Consider the following 17,498-nt stretch of genomic DNA (forward strand, 5'->3'; position numbering starts at 1 on the left):
CCTATTCTCCACCAACCATTTCATGGCGGTGCTACTGCCATGAAACTGCTGGCAGAGAATGAGGTTGGAATCACCAGGGTAGGCCTGGTTGCAGCGCTGCCCTGGCAGATTAAGATATATGCCACCACCAGACTGCTGGGATCCAAGTCAGATCGCCAGGGTTGTAATATGGAGGTCTATAGACCATTATAGACCACTACACTCACAATAAGGCCCTATGTGTTTCATCTAATCCAAATGAACTGAATAAAAATAGCTTTGAAAATGTGGTAAGTGAGGTATATCTACAGCGCCATCAAAGTGCTATCTTAAAAGATCTCCAAAAGACTGTACTCTATAATGGTCACTGCAGGGCCATATCTTTTGTATTCAGTCTTAATGTGCTTAATGGTGTTTGGGATTTATTTTTGCACTCTGTTACAAGGAATGTACCTTGCTGTCTGAAAGAAGAAACAAGTGTTGGTAAACCCGAAGAGGGCAACAAGATCACTGTTATACATGGATCTGTAGAGCCCAAAAAAAAGGCTACCAAACAATGTGTAGTTAAAAGCTCACATCTTCTAAGGATGTTTTCAAGAATATAAACATCTTCATAATAAAGATGGGTGTTAACATATAGGGGCTGATTCACTAAAGTATTTACGATAAGGAGTGCTCTTTTATGTGCTCCAACATGCTTTTGAAAGACCCAACTCTCTAATAACAGAAATGCAAAGAGGACACCATCCTTTCTTTTTGTGCTACTCATATATAAGTATTCATATTGTTGTCACATTTGAGATGTTTTGGGCCAATTCACAAATAAATGCAAGAGTACAGGAAAGTATACAGCAGGAATACTTTCTTACGTATTCCCAAATTTCTTTGTGAATATCCCCTTGTATGTATCACTCAAAGTATATTCCTAGGATAACAAGTCACAATCTGAGACTCAACAGCAGGGTGTCTGGAACAGGAACAGAAAGGAATTCCTTACAAGCTTCCTAGTTAATTGCAATATGTGATGTAACTCCTGTCAGGTCAAACCTGTCAATTTTTTTTGGAGGCGGTAATTCCGTCCAGTATTTTCCAAAACATGCAGATTTTCATTTGGTGAGCACCAAAATTCTTAATTTACTCCGCAAAAAGTCGTAATTGCCAGATATTTACCCCAGCTGATAAATTCCAACTTGGATTTTACCAGGTGTGATAAATATTACACCATTTACTGGCTGCTGGTAATGTTTTCATACAGAAAAGTTGATAAAGGTGTTGAATTGCCTCGCAGCAAGCAGTTCTGCTGAAGATACATCAATTTATTAATGAAATAGTGCTAGATAATGCATTTTAAAGCAATTGGCATAGTAATGTTGCTCAAGGACGTAAATGCTATTTTAGGAGGAGGGTCATTTTCTGATATTTCTCATTCTCCTTCAGTCTCCCACTCTGCTCCCCTATCCTCCTTCTTATACTTTTCTTCTTCTTTCCTTCTCTTTCCACCCTTTTTCCTTCCTTCATGTAACCCACCTTCCATTATTCCTCATCTAGACCTTTTTTCTCAAACTCTTTTGGGGATCACTAATAGAATATTGGAACCAAACATATGGTATGGACAGAATATTGTGTCAAAAATATCAAGGACCAAAATGTTGAGAAGGTAAGTACAAATACGTAAGTAGAGAATGACAATTCTTAACTCTACATCTATGTACCTTAAAGATATATATATTTATAATCGAGGTACACATATGTGGAGTTATTTATAATAATAAAAATTTGCTTACCTATCAAAACTTACCTTCACAATGTTTTGGTCCTCGATATTCTTGACACGATATTTAGTTTCACAATATTTTTTTCATCCGGTAGTCTATCTAAACGCCCTTTTTGTTCCTCTGCTTACATTATAGATAGCACAAGCCACTATCCGTGCTTTTAAAATGTCTAATAAACAATCACTGGCTAGCTGTAATTAGAAATAATAATCAGCAGCCTCATGTGTAAGAAATTCAAACTTTCTATAATTTCATAAACCCACAGGCCTTATCATTTATAGTCTCTGCAACAGTTTTGGGTTGAAGCGTTATAGGGCTAAAGCAGAGGCATTTGACCACCTTATACACTTGTAAATGGTTGTTTGTTTGTTCTGGAATTACCAAGGAATGTTCTGCTTTCAGCTGGAAGTTTGGCAGGATTTGCTGACATCTCAGTAGTAACGAAAGAACACAGCAGAACACAAAGCAAAATATAAGAGGGCAGAGCCCAAGAAAACAGTCACAACAGAATGCAACCCAACAACCACAGGGCAAAGCAACATTCACACAATGAGCTAATTGATCACAAAAACAAAGCAGCCCAGAAAAACAACCAACTAAACACATCACCCCCACAACAAAAGATAACACAATAGATATATATATAAATATTTTTCTTACACATTAACACCTTTTCAGATTTGCTCTGATACTACAGTGGTTAATAGTTGTTTGTACCACGCCTTTCCTTACTTACAACCTATGACATGTAACAGCACCAATAACGAATATGCCAGTGAAGGGGTGTTATAAATATTGGAGGTATTTTTTCTGTAATTTAGGGAACATTTTAATATTCCAGCTCTTATGAACAACTCCCAACCTCCTCCCCATTGTCTTTCAGGAAAAAATGTTGGAACCACTAGTACTCCATATTTCTCAAACTATCTTCAGAAATGTGTCACAAATAGTGATTTATTTCTTTAGCAATACAGACTCATCTGAAACAGGGTGTGTCCGGGATTGTTTATAAATTCTGAGGCAATGATTGTGAGTCTGGCGGAGCAGAATTACTGCAAGGAATTCTGGTCTGCCTCATTCTTGGTGTGTCGGTGTTTCAGCGACCAGTTTTCTCAGGAATTGGAACACTGGATCAGATTTTACTGGCCCGTAATTCTGTCATGGAAGAATCTCATTGGGCTTTGAGTGCAACAGAGCCAAACCTCTTTCCTAGTTTTTCCTGGTATGGTGAGCAATCAGTGCTCCCACATCTAGAACCTAGCTTCCACTTTGGTCCACTACTTCCCCTACCCCTCCACTGCACTCTCACCACACACACAGATCCCCATATATATTTACTACCAAAGTTAAAGCGCCAGAATTAAGAATTCTGTGTGGTTCTATGACTGGTTAATCAAGTCTAACCCACTGATTTCCAATTTCATGTGGTTTAACTTGTGATTGCACAATACTGGTGTTACCACAAAGTAATGATGATTCTGCATGTTGAGTTTAAACCCTGCTGGTACTGCGCAAGTTGTAATTGGGGCCAAAGAAGATAAAAATTCACATTTTAGAAAGTGAACCATTTGAGAGTGGGATTTGCTTCGACTACTTTGCACATATGTAGTTTCCTAAAAATATGCATTTTCTCCTTCTGCCCTAACCTCATCACTATGTTTCTGGAAAGAATCCTAAGCCATTAAAACTCTCCACACAAATATCAGAGCAAAATAATAATAAATCTACAGATCAAGCCGACTTTAAAGTTTGGGTCTGTAAAATTTACAAATGTCCAGCATTGCCATTCAAAATTTGGTCATTATGATTTTTCTGAATGTAGTAATATTAACAGGCTGAATTCAATGTTAATGTCCTATTGTTTCCAATACAAGAAAGCTTTCTTTCAATTAAGCAGGCATCTACCATTTCAGCTACTTCCTTAATGCAAAACAATCATAGGTTCTTATGACTGAGACGCTTGTGAAATGCATTGTGGTCAACTAAATATAGAGTCATGAAACCATGCTGAGGTTATCTCATCAGTCTGTTGGGTCATCCTCTAACTCCAGCAAATGATCCCCAAATTTTCCTTAACAGTACAGATCAGTTTCCATTTTATGAGTATTCATGGCAAATCTGGCTTGCAAATACTCCTTTATGTCAAATGTGGTGCACAATATCTTCCAACCACCATATATTTTATTCTGTATGCCCAAATACTTGAGTTCCTATCCTTAATTCTTCTCCAAACACTATGCAAACATTCTAGACTGTTTTAATTACATAGACGCTAAACATATTCTTGCTAGGTTACAAAGTCTCCGTGGCACCAAGCTGTCATTGTTTGTACCTTGCTTTGTCAATGTCACAAACTAGTTGATTGCAAACCACCTTACCCCGTTCAGTGGCTTTCAACGTTACAGACTAAATAATAAGGGAGTCACTGCAGATGTCTTCTCCTTTTCATACTGTTCTTAGAGTGTATCTACTCCTTTGTATTTTAACTAGCACATGATGACAGCAGCTTTGTACATCCCATGAAAATTGTGCTGGTGACTAGCTTCTTTTGGTGGTTCCTCTTTCTATCCAAAGTTGTACAGCCACAGGTGGTTATCTTTCATTTGTGTTTATGGGTTTATCAATAAGAAATGTACATTTGCAGGTAAATATGAGGGTTTTGTTGCGTTTTAGTACGTAATTATTCAGACCTTGCATGATCCACATTTATCATGAGCTAGGTATATAGGTAGCCATTTACAGTGCTGTGCCTGCTGCATGGTGATTGTCTCCCCTGAATCTTAAACAGCTACTGCATCAAGTTCTAAAAGTATGGTGGTACTGATCCCAAGACATCTACAGAATGGATGCTATCTTTGGTTTCCTAAGTTCTGCATGCTTCTCAAGGGATATTTTACAAATGAGGGGATATATGCCCATTTCCACCATCACTTGCTGTCGTTACCTGATGGCCTCAGCATAGCCCTTGCACTGGAAAGTTTTAAGCTTCAAGCATGCTTTTCTCATGAGGCATTTGGCCAACTCGTCTCTCTCAGAGACATTAAAAAAGTATGGGCAAATGGGCCTCTCAGGTCCCCCATTTCCAAGGGGCACACTGAGAAAATTAACTTTTTCTCTATTTGACCCCTGTATATTCTACTTATACATCTAAAAATATCTCCCACCCTAACATCCTTTACCTCTGACTCAGTCTCCCTACCCAGTGTCATCTTAAGGATTTCTGGAGTCCCAGGCAAAGCACATTTCAACTGCTTTTGTGTGATCCTGTTTAAGTTTGACTTATAATTTAATATTGTTTGGCACCATGCTGGCTTGAAATAAAGTGGAACAGACAATAAAATTCAAATTTGTTCCATACTGGGGCCCCCAAAATATGCCTTGCTAAGGGCCCCAAAAACCTTAAGATGACACTGGTTTCTGAGGCACATCCATCACCCCTGCATCTGTGAGTCTAGTTTGCTGCATGCACTGGTTCTAGGATTGATTACTGTTACTCCAGCATTCCAAAGGACTTCATGAAACACCTCTCCTTCCTCCTTAATCACAGATTCACCTTTCAATCCAGAGATACAAAGGGCCGCATTTAAAGTTCAGAGAACAGGTTACTCCAGCACAAACATGACAGATATCCCATCTGCTGTATTACGATTTCCATAGGATATAATGGAATCGTAATACAGCATATGGGATGTCTGTCATGTTTGTGACAGAGTAACCCCACCTGCCAAACTCCAAATCAGACCCAAAGTGACCAGAGCTGTCTCTTCAATCATCCCCAGGGATTGTAGAATTTGAAATGTACAAATACATGTAATCCTCAGCCAGACATTACAAATTATCACTTCTCCTTGTCCTGTGCAGACACAACTTCATCCAAATCAATTCTAGATTTATTCTCATTGCTGTTATTGGGAAATTAAAGCTGTAGAATTGAGAATTCAAACAAGAGCAACCATCTTGTTGGGTAGTCACCATGCCCGGAGATCATTTTGTAATATCAAATTAGGACATGTGTGGAATCTATCATCACGCAAGGCATGATTTTTTATATGCATGACTCCTGCCAAAAGTCTTCAAAAATGAAGTGAAATTTGCAAAATGTATTAACTTTTGTAAATTGTGCTTTTTTAATATCCATTATAATATTTGTTTTTTAGTTGTATTCAACTTAAGGTGCTTTCACAGAAATAGTAAACGTTTTCATCTTATATCAGTGGGTAGTATTTAAAGAGGCATGCTTTGTGGATCCTGCAAAATATCTCAACACAACTCAACAGTAAAGATGTAAAAGGTTCACTTTTCTGACTCTGGATCTCCTCCACTATACTAAGACACTCCTGTAAAAAAGGAGTTCAAGCCACTTGCCAGATTGGTGATTTACTCACCTGGCAGCTTATCCTACTTTGTTAGTGTTTTAGGAAAATTGTTCTGAAAATTGCACCGTTTCAATTTCATTTTCACCAACTTTCTTGGTTAGATAAACCTTCAATATTTCTGGTGAGGTTCAGGCTTTTTTAGCAAACCTTGAACGTCTTGGAATCTTTAATGAGGATTTTTCAGAAATTATGGATTTGTTTAGGAAATTCATACAAAATTGTGCTGTAAAATGCATTGTATGGCCCATTTATTTCAATGCAGGGCACCTATTCTGCACTTCAGAGCAGGTTCGTATATATACACTACTTCAAGAAAAGTTCAATCCAGAGTGGGTACATGCTTACACCACTTTAAAAGATCACAATGCAGAGCAGGTAATGCACATGGCACTTCTAAAGGTCACAATCTAGAATGGGTACATACATTCTTTACCATGTCTGCCACTGTCCAGAAGTTTCTATGTTCTTAATTTTTCAATTTTCCTTCTTTCTGTTAATTTCTCCTTAGCAGCCTTGCTTACTCATCACATTCACCTGTTTGGCCATCTCTCTCCCCTGAATTTTATGTTACATTCTCATTAGCCTCTGGGATTCTGGAAGTTTCCCTTCTCAGTCTGTCTTTAAGGGTCAGGACATGGAACAAAAAGCAAAGAAATTCTCAAACCAGCCTCGCTCCCTTAATCTTCTCGTGTAATCTCCCTCTTTCCATAATGCTGTCTGTCTCTTCTCTGTCTGAACACTCTCTCCCTACCTTTCCCCTCCCTCCTTCCCTTTCTTGAAGCCTCCCCTGCCTGCTGCTGTTAATCTTGGGGAGCTGGGGAAAGTGGCAGAGGCACCAGGAGCATCCCTGGGCTTTCCAAACCGACCTCCATGGGCTCCGGCCCCCTCTGGAAATGGCTTATGGAATATAAGGCCTGTCTGACCCTGCTCTCTTTGACTGTTCAACAGTGCCTGCTGTCATCATTTGCCCTCTTTCCTCTGAATAGTTCCTACTCCCTTACTTCACTGACTAAAATCAATCTCTCTCCTTTCTCTCTTCTCTCTCCCTCTCTCTCTCTCTCTCCTATGTCCAACTCTTCTAGGTCTTCCTTGTGTTCCCTTCTCTATTGTCCAAGATGTTGCCCCCTATCTCGCTGCTCAGCAGTGCCCGCTCTTACTATCTGTCCAGGCTGTCTTCTTTTCCCTCAACAGCTCTGGCTTTTTTATCTCTTCCTCTCTCTTTTCACTATTTTATGGGTCTTGTCCAAATGTTCCGAATGAATGTGCAGTCATCTGGCATAGATTTGAAGGCAGGTGATGAAGGAGATAAGCAAGCTGGCCGACTGTCTCAGATTGGAAAGTTAAAAAAAGAAAGATGTGGGTTAGAATGCAGGCAGTGGAAAGTTGAGATCTATTTTCCTACGTAAATATTACGATTTTCTGTATTTGTAGGATAAACATAGCTTAAGCTATTTGTATATAGTGCAAGTGGAGAGCCAATACTTTTGTGCACTGAAATGCACATAAAAACATTTAATTGGTTTTATATCAGAATATAATATTCAAAGTTTCCATTGTCCTACGGACAAGTATACAATCTAGGTAAAGTATGAAGGTACAGAGGTGGAGCTCGCAAGGTTAAATCTATATTTTTCTATATGTGTTCTTTTAGGGCTGTATATCATATACCACACCACATTCTGGTAGTGGAAATAGATAGATTTGCCGTTTAATCAAGGGTGAACTTGACCCGAAGGATCTAGAATACTTTACATTTGTACCAGTAATATTACATAAGGACACAGTCGGTTTTTCTTAGTTTTTTTGTTAAGGCACGGGCAGATTAATTGATTTGCTCAGAATCCCAGGCTGTTGAGCCAATGCTAATCTACACACATTCACACATTTATTCATCTGTTACTACAGTGAAAAGGTCAAATTCGAGCTTATTGCCAGTACGGTGAAAGTGTCATTAGAAAAAAACTTTTTACTGCCTCACAGAAGGGATGAAGCAATTTATTTACACAAGAAAACAGATCTTTCCAGAGTCAGGATATCTCTGGAGTGTGATTTTTATCATGCTGCACAAATGTAACCCTTAGATTACATTATTTAAAACAAATACACATGCCGGGATAAACCACATATGCAGATGCACAGAGCATAATATGCTATTTATTAGCATTGTTGATGTGGGGGGGAAGGGGCATCACGATCCAACCAAGACTTCATCGCTCATGAGTTGTGTATCCTCTTTATGCTCAACAATGGTCATAAATATCATATTGCACTCTGCACATATTATCTAATTTATCATTAATGTGAAGACCAGTAAAAAGTATTATGAACAATAGCAGTTACCAACATAATTTTCCAAAATGTCATTACACCAAGCTCTGCATATGTGGCAATGCCTCTTTTGAGTTTCTCACTGTGGGTTTCACTCTTTGGTCTCATTTCATTTTTCCAGGTTCAGTAAAGAGAACAAAGACACTCAGGAGCCCTACACTTTCCTGCCATTTGGAAGTGGCCCCAGGAACTGCATCGGAATGAGGTTTGCCCTCCTCAATGTGAAGGTTGGAATAGCTAGCCTGCTGCAGAACTTCAGCTTCCATACCTGCAAAGAAACACCGGTGAGTAACCACATTTTAGCATAGCATGGGTTTCTTCTGTGTGGATAGCCTGTTGACAAAATACTGACTTATCTTGTGTGCTAGGGGCCCAACAATTCACAACTATTTTTAAATCTGAGCCCACAGATCTGTAGCCCCAGATGGCTGAAGAGTTATGACTTTCTGGAATTCTAAAGTTTTCCATATGTATGCTTTGAATAGCTGACAGTTGCAGGGATCCAGACTTACTCCTCAAAATTATAACTTTTTTCATGAGTGTAGAATTTTTTTTTGCCTGACTAATTGTACACATTGTAAAGTTATTTCTGGTGAATTGCAATTCCTTTGGCGCATTGAAACATGTGTCCTTTTGCGTAAAACACTGTAGGAAGTTGGCTCTGTATGTGCTATTTCAAAGTAAGGAATAGCATGCACAGAGTCCAAGGGTTCCCCTTAGAGGTAAAATAGTGGTAAAAATAGATAATACTAATGCTCTATTTTGTGGTAGTGTGGTCGAGCAGTAGGCTTATCCAAGGAGTAGTGTTAAGCATTTGTTGTACATACACATAGACAATAAATGAGGTACACACACTCAGAGACAAATCCAGCCAATAGGTTTTGTTATAGAAAAATATCTTTTCTTAGTTTATTTTAAGAACCACAGGTTCAAATGTAACATGTAATATCTTGTTTGAAAGGTATTGCAGGTAAGTACATTAGGAACTTTGAATCATTTCAATTGCATGTACACTTTTCAAGTTATTCACAAATAGCTGTTTTAAAAGTGGACACAGTGCAATTTTCACAGTTCCTGGGGGAGGTAAGTTTTTGTTAGTTTTACCAGGTAAGTAAGACACTTACAGGGTTCAGTTCTTGGTCCAAGGTAGCCCACCGTTGGGGGTTCAGAGCAACCCCAAAGTCACCACACCAGCAGCTCAGGGCCGGTCAGGTGCAGAGTTCAAAGTGGTGCCCAAAACGCATAGGCTAGAATGGAGAGAAAGGGGTGCCCCGGTTCCGGTCTGCTTGCAGGTAAGTACCCGCGTCTTCGGAGGGCAGACCAGGGGGGTTTTGTAGGGCACCGGGGGGGACACAAGCCCACACAGAAATTTCACCCTCAGCAGCGCGGGGGCGGCCGGGTGCAGTGTAGAAACAAGCGTCGGGTTTTTAATGTTAGTCTATGAGAGATCAAGGGATCTCTTCAGCGCTGCAGGCAGGCAAGGGGGGGCTTCCTCGGGGCAACCTCCACTTGGACAAGGGAGAGGGACTCCTGGGGGTCACGTCTGCAGTGAAAGTCCGGTCCTTCCGGTCCTGGGGGCTGCGGGTGCAGGGTCTTTTCCAGGCGTCGGGACTTAGGTTTCAGAGAGTCGCGGTCAGGGGAAGCCTCGGGATTCCCTCTGCAGGCGGCGCTGTGGGGGCTCAGGGGGGACAGGTTTTGGTACTCACAGTCGTAGAGTAGTCCGGGGGTCCTCCCTGAGGTGTTGGTTCTCCACCAGCCGAGTCGGGGTCGCCGGGTGCAGTGTTGCAAGTCTCACGCTTCTTGCGGGGAGTTGCAGGGTTCTTTAAAGCTGCTTCTTGAAACAAAGTTGCAGTCTTTTTGGAGCAGGTCCGCTGTCCTCGGGAGTTTCTTGTCGTCGTGGAAGCAGGGCAGTCCTCAGAGGATTCAGAGGTCGCTGGTCCCTTTGGAAGGCGTCGCTGGAGCAGAGTTCTTTGGAAGGCAGGAGACAGGCCGGTGAGTTTCTGGAGCCAAGGCAGTTGTTGTCTTCTGGTCTTCCTCTGCAGGGGTTTTCAGCTGGGCAGTCCTTCTTCTTGTTGTTGCAGGAATCTAATTTTCTAGGGTTCAGGGTAGCCCTTAAATACTAAATTTAAGGGCGTGTTTAGGTCTGGGGGGTTAGTAGCCAATGGCTACTAGCCCTGAGGGTGGGTACACCCTCTTTGTGCCTCCTCCCAAGGGGAGGGGGTCACAATCCTAACCCTATTGGGGGAATCCTCCATCTGCAAGATGGAGGATTTCTAAAAGTTAGAGTCACCTCAGCTCAGGACACCTTAGGGGCTGTCCTGACTGGCCAGTGACTCCTCCTTGTTGCTTTCTTTGTTCCCTCCAGCCTTGCCGCCAAAAGTGGGGGCCGTGGCCGGAGGGGGCGGGCAACTCCAGCAAGCTGGAGTGCCCTGCTGGGCTGTGACAAAGGGGTGAGTCTTTGAGGCTCACCGCCAGGTGTCACAGCTCCTGCCTGGGGGAGGTGTTAGCATCTCCACCCAGTGCAGGCTTTGTTCCTGGCCTCAGAGTGACAAAGGCACTCTCCCCATGGGGCCAGCAACATGTCTCTAGTGTGGCAGGCTGCTGGAACTAGTCAGCCTACACAGACAGTCGGTTAAGTTTCAGGGGGCACCTCTAAGGTGCCCTCTGGGGTGTATTTTGCAATAAAAATGTACACTGGCATCAGTGTGCATTTATTGTGCTGAGAAGTTTGATACCAAACTTCCCAGTTTTCAGTGTAGCCATTATGGTGCTGTGGAGTTCGTGTTTGACAAACTCCCAGACCATATACTCTTATGGCTACCCTGCACTTACAATGTCTAAGGTTTTGTTTAGACACTGTAGGGGTACCATGCTCATGCACTGGTACCCTCACCTATGGTATAGTGCACCCTGCCTTAGGGCTGTAAGGCCTGCTAGAGGGGTGTCTTACCTATACTGCATAGGCAGTGAGAGGCTGGCATGGCACCCTGAGGGGAGTGCCATGTCGACTTACTCGTTTTTGTCCTCACTAGCACACACAAGCTGGCAAGCAGTGTGTCTGTGCTGAGTGAGAGGTCTCCAGGGTGGCATAAGACATGCTGCAGCCCTTAGAGACCTTCCTTGGCATCAGGGCCCTTGGTACTAGAAGTACCAGTTACAAGGGACTTATCTGGATGCCAGGGTCTGCCAATTGTGGATACAAAAGTACAGGTTAGGGAAAGAACACTGGTGCTGGGGCCTGGTTAGCAGGCCTCAGCACACTTTCAATTGTAAACATAGCATCAGCAAAGGCAAAAAGTCAGGGGGCAACCATGCCAAGGAGGCATTTCCTTACACAACCCCCCCCCAAACGAAAGAGGATGAGACTAACCTTTCCCAAGAGAGTCTTCATTTTCTAAGTGGAAGAACCTGGAAAGGCCATCTGCATTGGCATGGGCAGTCCCAGGTCTGTGTTCCACTATAAAGTCCATTCCCTGTAGGGAGATGGACCACCTCAACAGTTTAGGATTTTCACCTTTCATTTGCATCAGCCATTTGAGAGGTCTGTGGTCAGTTTGAACTAGGAAGTGAGTCCCAAAGAGGTATGGTCTCAGCTTCTTCAGGGACCAAACCACAGCAAAGGCCTCCCTCTCAATGGCACTCCAACGCTGCTCCCTGGGGAGTAACCTCCTGCTAATGAAAGCAACAGGCTGGTCAAGGCCATCATCATTTGTTTGGGACAAAACTGCCCCTATCCCATGTTCAGAGGCATCTGTCTGCACAATGAACTGCTTAGAATAATCTGGAGCTTTTAGAACTGGTGCTGAGCACATTGCTTGTTTCAGGGTGTCAAAGGCCTGTTGGCATTCCACAATCCAGTTCACTTTCTTGGGCATTTTCTTGGAGGTGAGTTCAGTGAGGGCTGTCACAATGGATCCATATCCCTTCACAAACCTCCTGTAATACCCAGTCAAGCAAAGGAATGCCCTGACTTGAGTCTGGGTTTTTGGAGCTACCCAGTCCAGAATAGTCTGGATCTTGGGTTGGAGTGGCTGAACTTGGCCTCCACCTACAAGGTGGCCCAAGTAAACCACAGTTCCCTGCCCTATCTGGCATTTGGATGCCTTGATAGAGAGGCCTGCAGATTGCAGAGCCTTCAAAACCTTCTTCAGGTGGACCAGGTGATCCTGCCAGGTGGAGCTAAAGACAGCAATATCATCAAGATAAGCTGTGCTAAAGGACTCCAAACCGGCAAGGACTTGATTCACCAACCTTTGGAAGGTGGCAGGGGCATTCTTTAAACCAAAGGGCATAACAGTAAACTGATAATGCCCATCAGGTGTGGAGAATGCTGTTTTCTCTTTTGCTCCAGGTGCCATTTTTATTTGCCAGTACCCTGCTGTCAAGTCAAAGGTACTTAAGAATTTGGCAGCACCTAATTTGTCTATGAGCTCATCAGCTCTAGGAATTGGATGAGCATCTGTCTTGGTGACAGAATTGAGCCCTCTGTAGTCCACACAAAACCTCATCTCTTTCTTTCCATCTTTGGTGTGAGGTTTGGGGACTAAGACCACTGGGCTAGCCCAGGGGCTGTCAGAGCGCTCAATTACTCCCAATTCCAGCATCTTGTGGACTTCCACCTTGATGCTTTCCTTAACATGGTCAGACTGTCTAAAGATTTTGTTTTTGACAGGCATGCTGTCTCCTGTGTCCACATCATGGGTACACAGGTGTGTCTGACCAGGGGTTAAGGAGAAGAGTTCAGGAAACTGTTGTAGGACTCTCCTACAATCAGCTTGCTGTTGGCCAGAGAGGGTGTCTGAGTAGATCACTCCATCTACTGAGCCATCTTTTGGGTCTGATGATAGAAGATCAGGGAGAGGTTCACTCTCTGCCTCCTGATCCTCATCTGTTACCATCAACAGATTTACATCAGCCCTGTCGTGGAAGAGCTTAAGGCAGTTCACATGGATCACCCTCTTGGGGCTCCTGCTTGTGCCCAGGTCCACCAGGTAGGTGACCTGACTCTTCCTTTCTAGCACTGGGTAAGGGCCACTCCATTTGTCCTGGAGTGCCCTGGGAGCCACAGGCTCCAGAACCCAAACTTTCTGCCCTGGTTGGAACTCAACCAGTGCAGCCTTTTGGTCATACCAAAACTTCTGGAGCTGTTGGCTGGCCTCAAGGTTTTTGGTTGCCTTTTCCATGTACTCTGCCATTCTAGAGCGAAGGCCAAGTACATAGTCCACTATGTCTTGTTTAGGCTCATGAAGAGGTCTCTCCCAGCCTTCTTTAACAAGAGCAAGTGGTCCCCTTACAGGGTGACCAAACAGAAGTTCAAAGGGTGAGAATCCTACTCCCTTCTGTGGCACCTCTCTGTAAGCAAAAAGCAGACATGGCAAGAGGACATCCCATCTCCTTTTGAGTTTTTCTGGGAGCCCCATGATCATGCCTTTTAATGTCTTGTTGAATCTCTCAACTAAGCCATTAGTTTGTGGATGGTATGGTGTAGTGAATTTGTAAGTCACTCCACACTCATTCCACATGTGTTTTAGGTATGCTGACATGAAGTTGGTACCTCTGTCAGACACCACCTCCTTAGGGAAACCCACTCTGGTAAAGATACCAATGAGGGCCTTGGCTGCTGCAGGGGCAGTAGTCGACCTAAGGGGAATAGCTTCAGGATACCTAGTAGCATGATCCACTACTACTAGGATGTACATATTTCCTGAGGCTGTGGGAGGTTCCAGTGGACCAACTATGTCCACACCCACTCTTTCAAAGGGGACCCCCACCACTGGAAGTGGAATGAGGGGGGCCTTTGGGTGCCCACCTGTCTTACCACTGGATTGACAGGTGGGGCAGGAGAGGCAAAACTCCTTAACCTTCTGGGACATATTGGGCCAGTAGAAGTGGTTGACTAACCTCTCCCACGTCTTGGTTTGTCCCAAATGCCCAGCAAGGGGAATATCATGGGCTAAGGTCAGAATAAACTCTCTGAACGACTGAGGCACTACCACTCTCCTAGTGGTACCAGGTTTGGGGTCTCTGGCCTCAGTGTACAGGAGTCCATCTTCCCAATAGACCCTATGTGTTCCATTTTTCTTGCCCTTGGACTCTTCAGCAGCTTGCTGCCTAAGGCCTTCAAGAGAGGGACAGGTTTCTTGTCCCTTACACACCTCTTCCCTTGAGGGTCCCCCTGGGCCTAAGAGCTCAACCTGATAAGGTTCAAGCTCCAAAGGCTCAGTTCCCTCAGAGGGCAGAACTTCTTCCTGAGAAGAGAGGTTCCCTTTTTCTGTCTGTGTTGCAGTTGGTTTCCCAACTGACCTTCCTTTTCTCTTGGTAGGCTGGGCCATTTTTCCAGACTCCAGCTCTACTTTTTCACCCTGTGCCTTGCATTGTGCTCTTGTTTTTACACACACCAGTTCAGGGATACCCAGCATGGCTGCATGGGTTTTTAGTTCTACCTCAGCCCATGCTGAGGACTCCAGGTCATTTCCAAGCAGACAGTCTACTGGGATGTTTGAGGAGACCACCACCTGTTTCAGGCCATTGACCCCTCCCCATTCTAAAGTTACCATTGCCATGGGATGTGCTTTAGTTTGATTGTCAGCATTGGTGACTGTATAAGTTTTTCCAGTCAGGTATTGGCCAGGGGAAACCAGTTTCTCTGTCACCATGGTGACACTGGCACCTGTATCCCTCAGGCCCTCTACACTTGTCCCATTAATAAAGAGCTGCTGCCTGTATTTTTGCATGTTAGGCGGCCAGGCAGCTAGTGTGGCTAAATCCACCCCACCCTCAGAGACTAGAGTAGCTTCAGTGTGGACCCTGATTTGCTCTGGGCACACTGTTGATCCCACTTGGAGACTAGCCATTCCAGTGTTACCTGGATTGGAGTTTGGAGTGGAACTTTTCTTGGGACAGGCCTTGTCTCCAGTTTGGTGTCCAGACTGACTACAGTTTCGACACCAGGCCTTCTTGGGATCAAAGTTTTTACCCCTGTACCCAGGATTGTTTTGTGAAGAGGCTCTGGGCCCACCCTCCTGTGCAGGTTTTTGGGGGCCTGTAGAAGACTCTTTACTATTTTTAGTTTTGGCTGTCTCACCACCTTTCCCCTGGGGAGGTTTTGTGACCCCTTTCTTTTGGTCACCCCCTGTGGAAGTTTTGGACACCCTAGTCTTGACCCAATGGTCCGCCTTCTTTCCCAATTCTTGGGGAGAAATTGGTCCTAGGTCTACCAGATGCTGATGCAGTTTATCATTGAAACAATTACTTAACAGGTGTTCTTTCACAAATAAATTGTACAGCCCATCATAATTACTTACACCACTGCCTTGAATCCAACCATCTAGTGTTTTTACTGAGTAGTCTACAAAGTCAACCCAGGTCTGGCTCGAGGATTTTTGAGCCCCCCTGAATCTAATCCTATACTCCTCAGTGGAGAATCCAAAGCCCTCAATCAGGGTACCCTTCATGAGGTCATAAGATTCTGCATCTTTTCCAGAGAGTGTGAGGAGTCTATCCCTACACTTTCCTGTGAACATTTCCCAAAGGAGAGCACCCCAGTGAGATCTGTTCACTTTTCTGGTTACACAAGCCCTCTCAAAAGCTGTGAACCATTTGGTGATGTCATCACCATCTTCATATTTAGTTACAATCCCTTTGGGGATTTTCAACATGTCAGGAGAATCTCTGACCCTATTTATGTTGCTGCCACCATTGATGGGTCCTAGGCCCATCTCTTGTCTTTCCCTCTCTATGGCTAGGATCTGTCTTTCCAAAGCCAATCTTTTGGCCATCCTGGCTAACTGGATGTCCTCTTCACTGGGGTTATCCTCAGTGATTTCAGAGTTGTTGGTCCCTCCTGTGAGGGAACCAGCATCTCTGATTATTATTTGTGGAGTCAGGGCTTGAGTAGCCCTGCTCTCCCTAAGTAGGACTGGAGGGGGGGAATTTCCCTCCAAGTCACTATCTTCATCCTCTGAGTTGCCACCCTCAGAGGGGTTGGCCTTTTCAAACTCTGCCAAAAGCTCCTGGAGCTGTATTTTGGTAGGTTTGGGGCCTATTGTTATTTTCTTTAGTTTACAGAGTGACCTTAGCTCTCTCATCTGTAGATGGAGGTAAGGTGTGGTGTCGAGTTCCACCACAGTCACATCTGTGCTAGACATTTTGCTTCTAAAAGTTGGAATACTTTTCAAGAATCTACAACTAGTTCTAGGTTCTAATTCAAACTTTTACAAACTTTTAAACTCTAAAAGAAATGCTAAACAGGATCTAACACAAGGCCCTAGCAGGTCTTTTAAGAATTTAGAAAACTTTTCAAATTGCAAAAATCAATTTCTAATGTCAATTTTGGAATTTGTCGTGTGATCAGGTATTGGCTGAGTAGTCCAGCAAATGCAAAGTCTTGTACCCCACCGCTGATCCACCAATGTAGGAAGTTGGCTCTGTATGTGCTATTTCAAAGTAAGGAATAGCATGCACAGAGTCCAAGGGTTCCCCTTAGAGGTAAAATAGTGGTAAAAATAGATAATACTAATGCTCTATTTTGTGGTAGTGTGGTCGAGCAGTAGGCTTATCCAAGGAGTAGTGTTAAGCATTTGTTGTACATACACATAGACAATAAATGAGGTACACACACTCAGAGACAAATCCAGCCAATAGGTTTTGTTATAGAAAAATATCTTTTCTTAGTTTATTTTAAGAACCACAGGTTCAAATGTAACATGTAATATCTTGTTTGAAAGGTAATGCAGGTAAGTACATTAGGAACTTTGAATCATTTCAATTGCATGTATACTTTTCAAGTTATTCACAAATAGCTGTTTTAAAAGTGGACACAGTGCAATTTTCACAGTTCCTGGGGGAGGGAAGTTTTTGTTAGTTTTACCAGGTAAGTAAGACACTTACAGGGTTCAGTTCTTGGTCCAAGGTAGCCCACCGTTGGGGGTTCAGAGCAACCCCAAAGTCACCACACCAGCAGCTCAGGGCCGGTCAGGTGCAGAGTTCAAAGTGGTGCCCAAAACGCATAGGCTAGAATGGAGAGAAGGGGGTGCCCCGG

At 43.5% G+C, this 17,498-nt stretch overlaps 1 protein-coding gene across 1 annotated transcript in view; it reads left to right on the forward strand.

Moving 5' to 3' along the window:
* Positions 1–17,498, forward strand: part of LOC138261212 (cytochrome P450 3A21-like) — a 184,025-nt gene that overhangs the window by 151,847 nt on the left and 14,680 nt on the right. Inside the window, exon 12 of the mRNA XM_069209965.1 lies at positions 8,580–8,742. Within this exon, the coding sequence (XP_069066066.1) occupies positions 8,580–8,742 (163 nt within the window). The remainder of the gene's footprint in view (positions 1–8,579; positions 8,743–17,498) is intronic.

Source organism: Pleurodeles waltl, chromosome 10 (genome assembly GCF_031143425.1).
Source record: "Pleurodeles waltl isolate 20211129_DDA chromosome 10, aPleWal1.hap1.20221129, whole genome shotgun sequence".
Lineage (NCBI taxonomy): Eukaryota > Metazoa > Chordata > Amphibia > Caudata > Salamandridae > Pleurodeles > Pleurodeles waltl.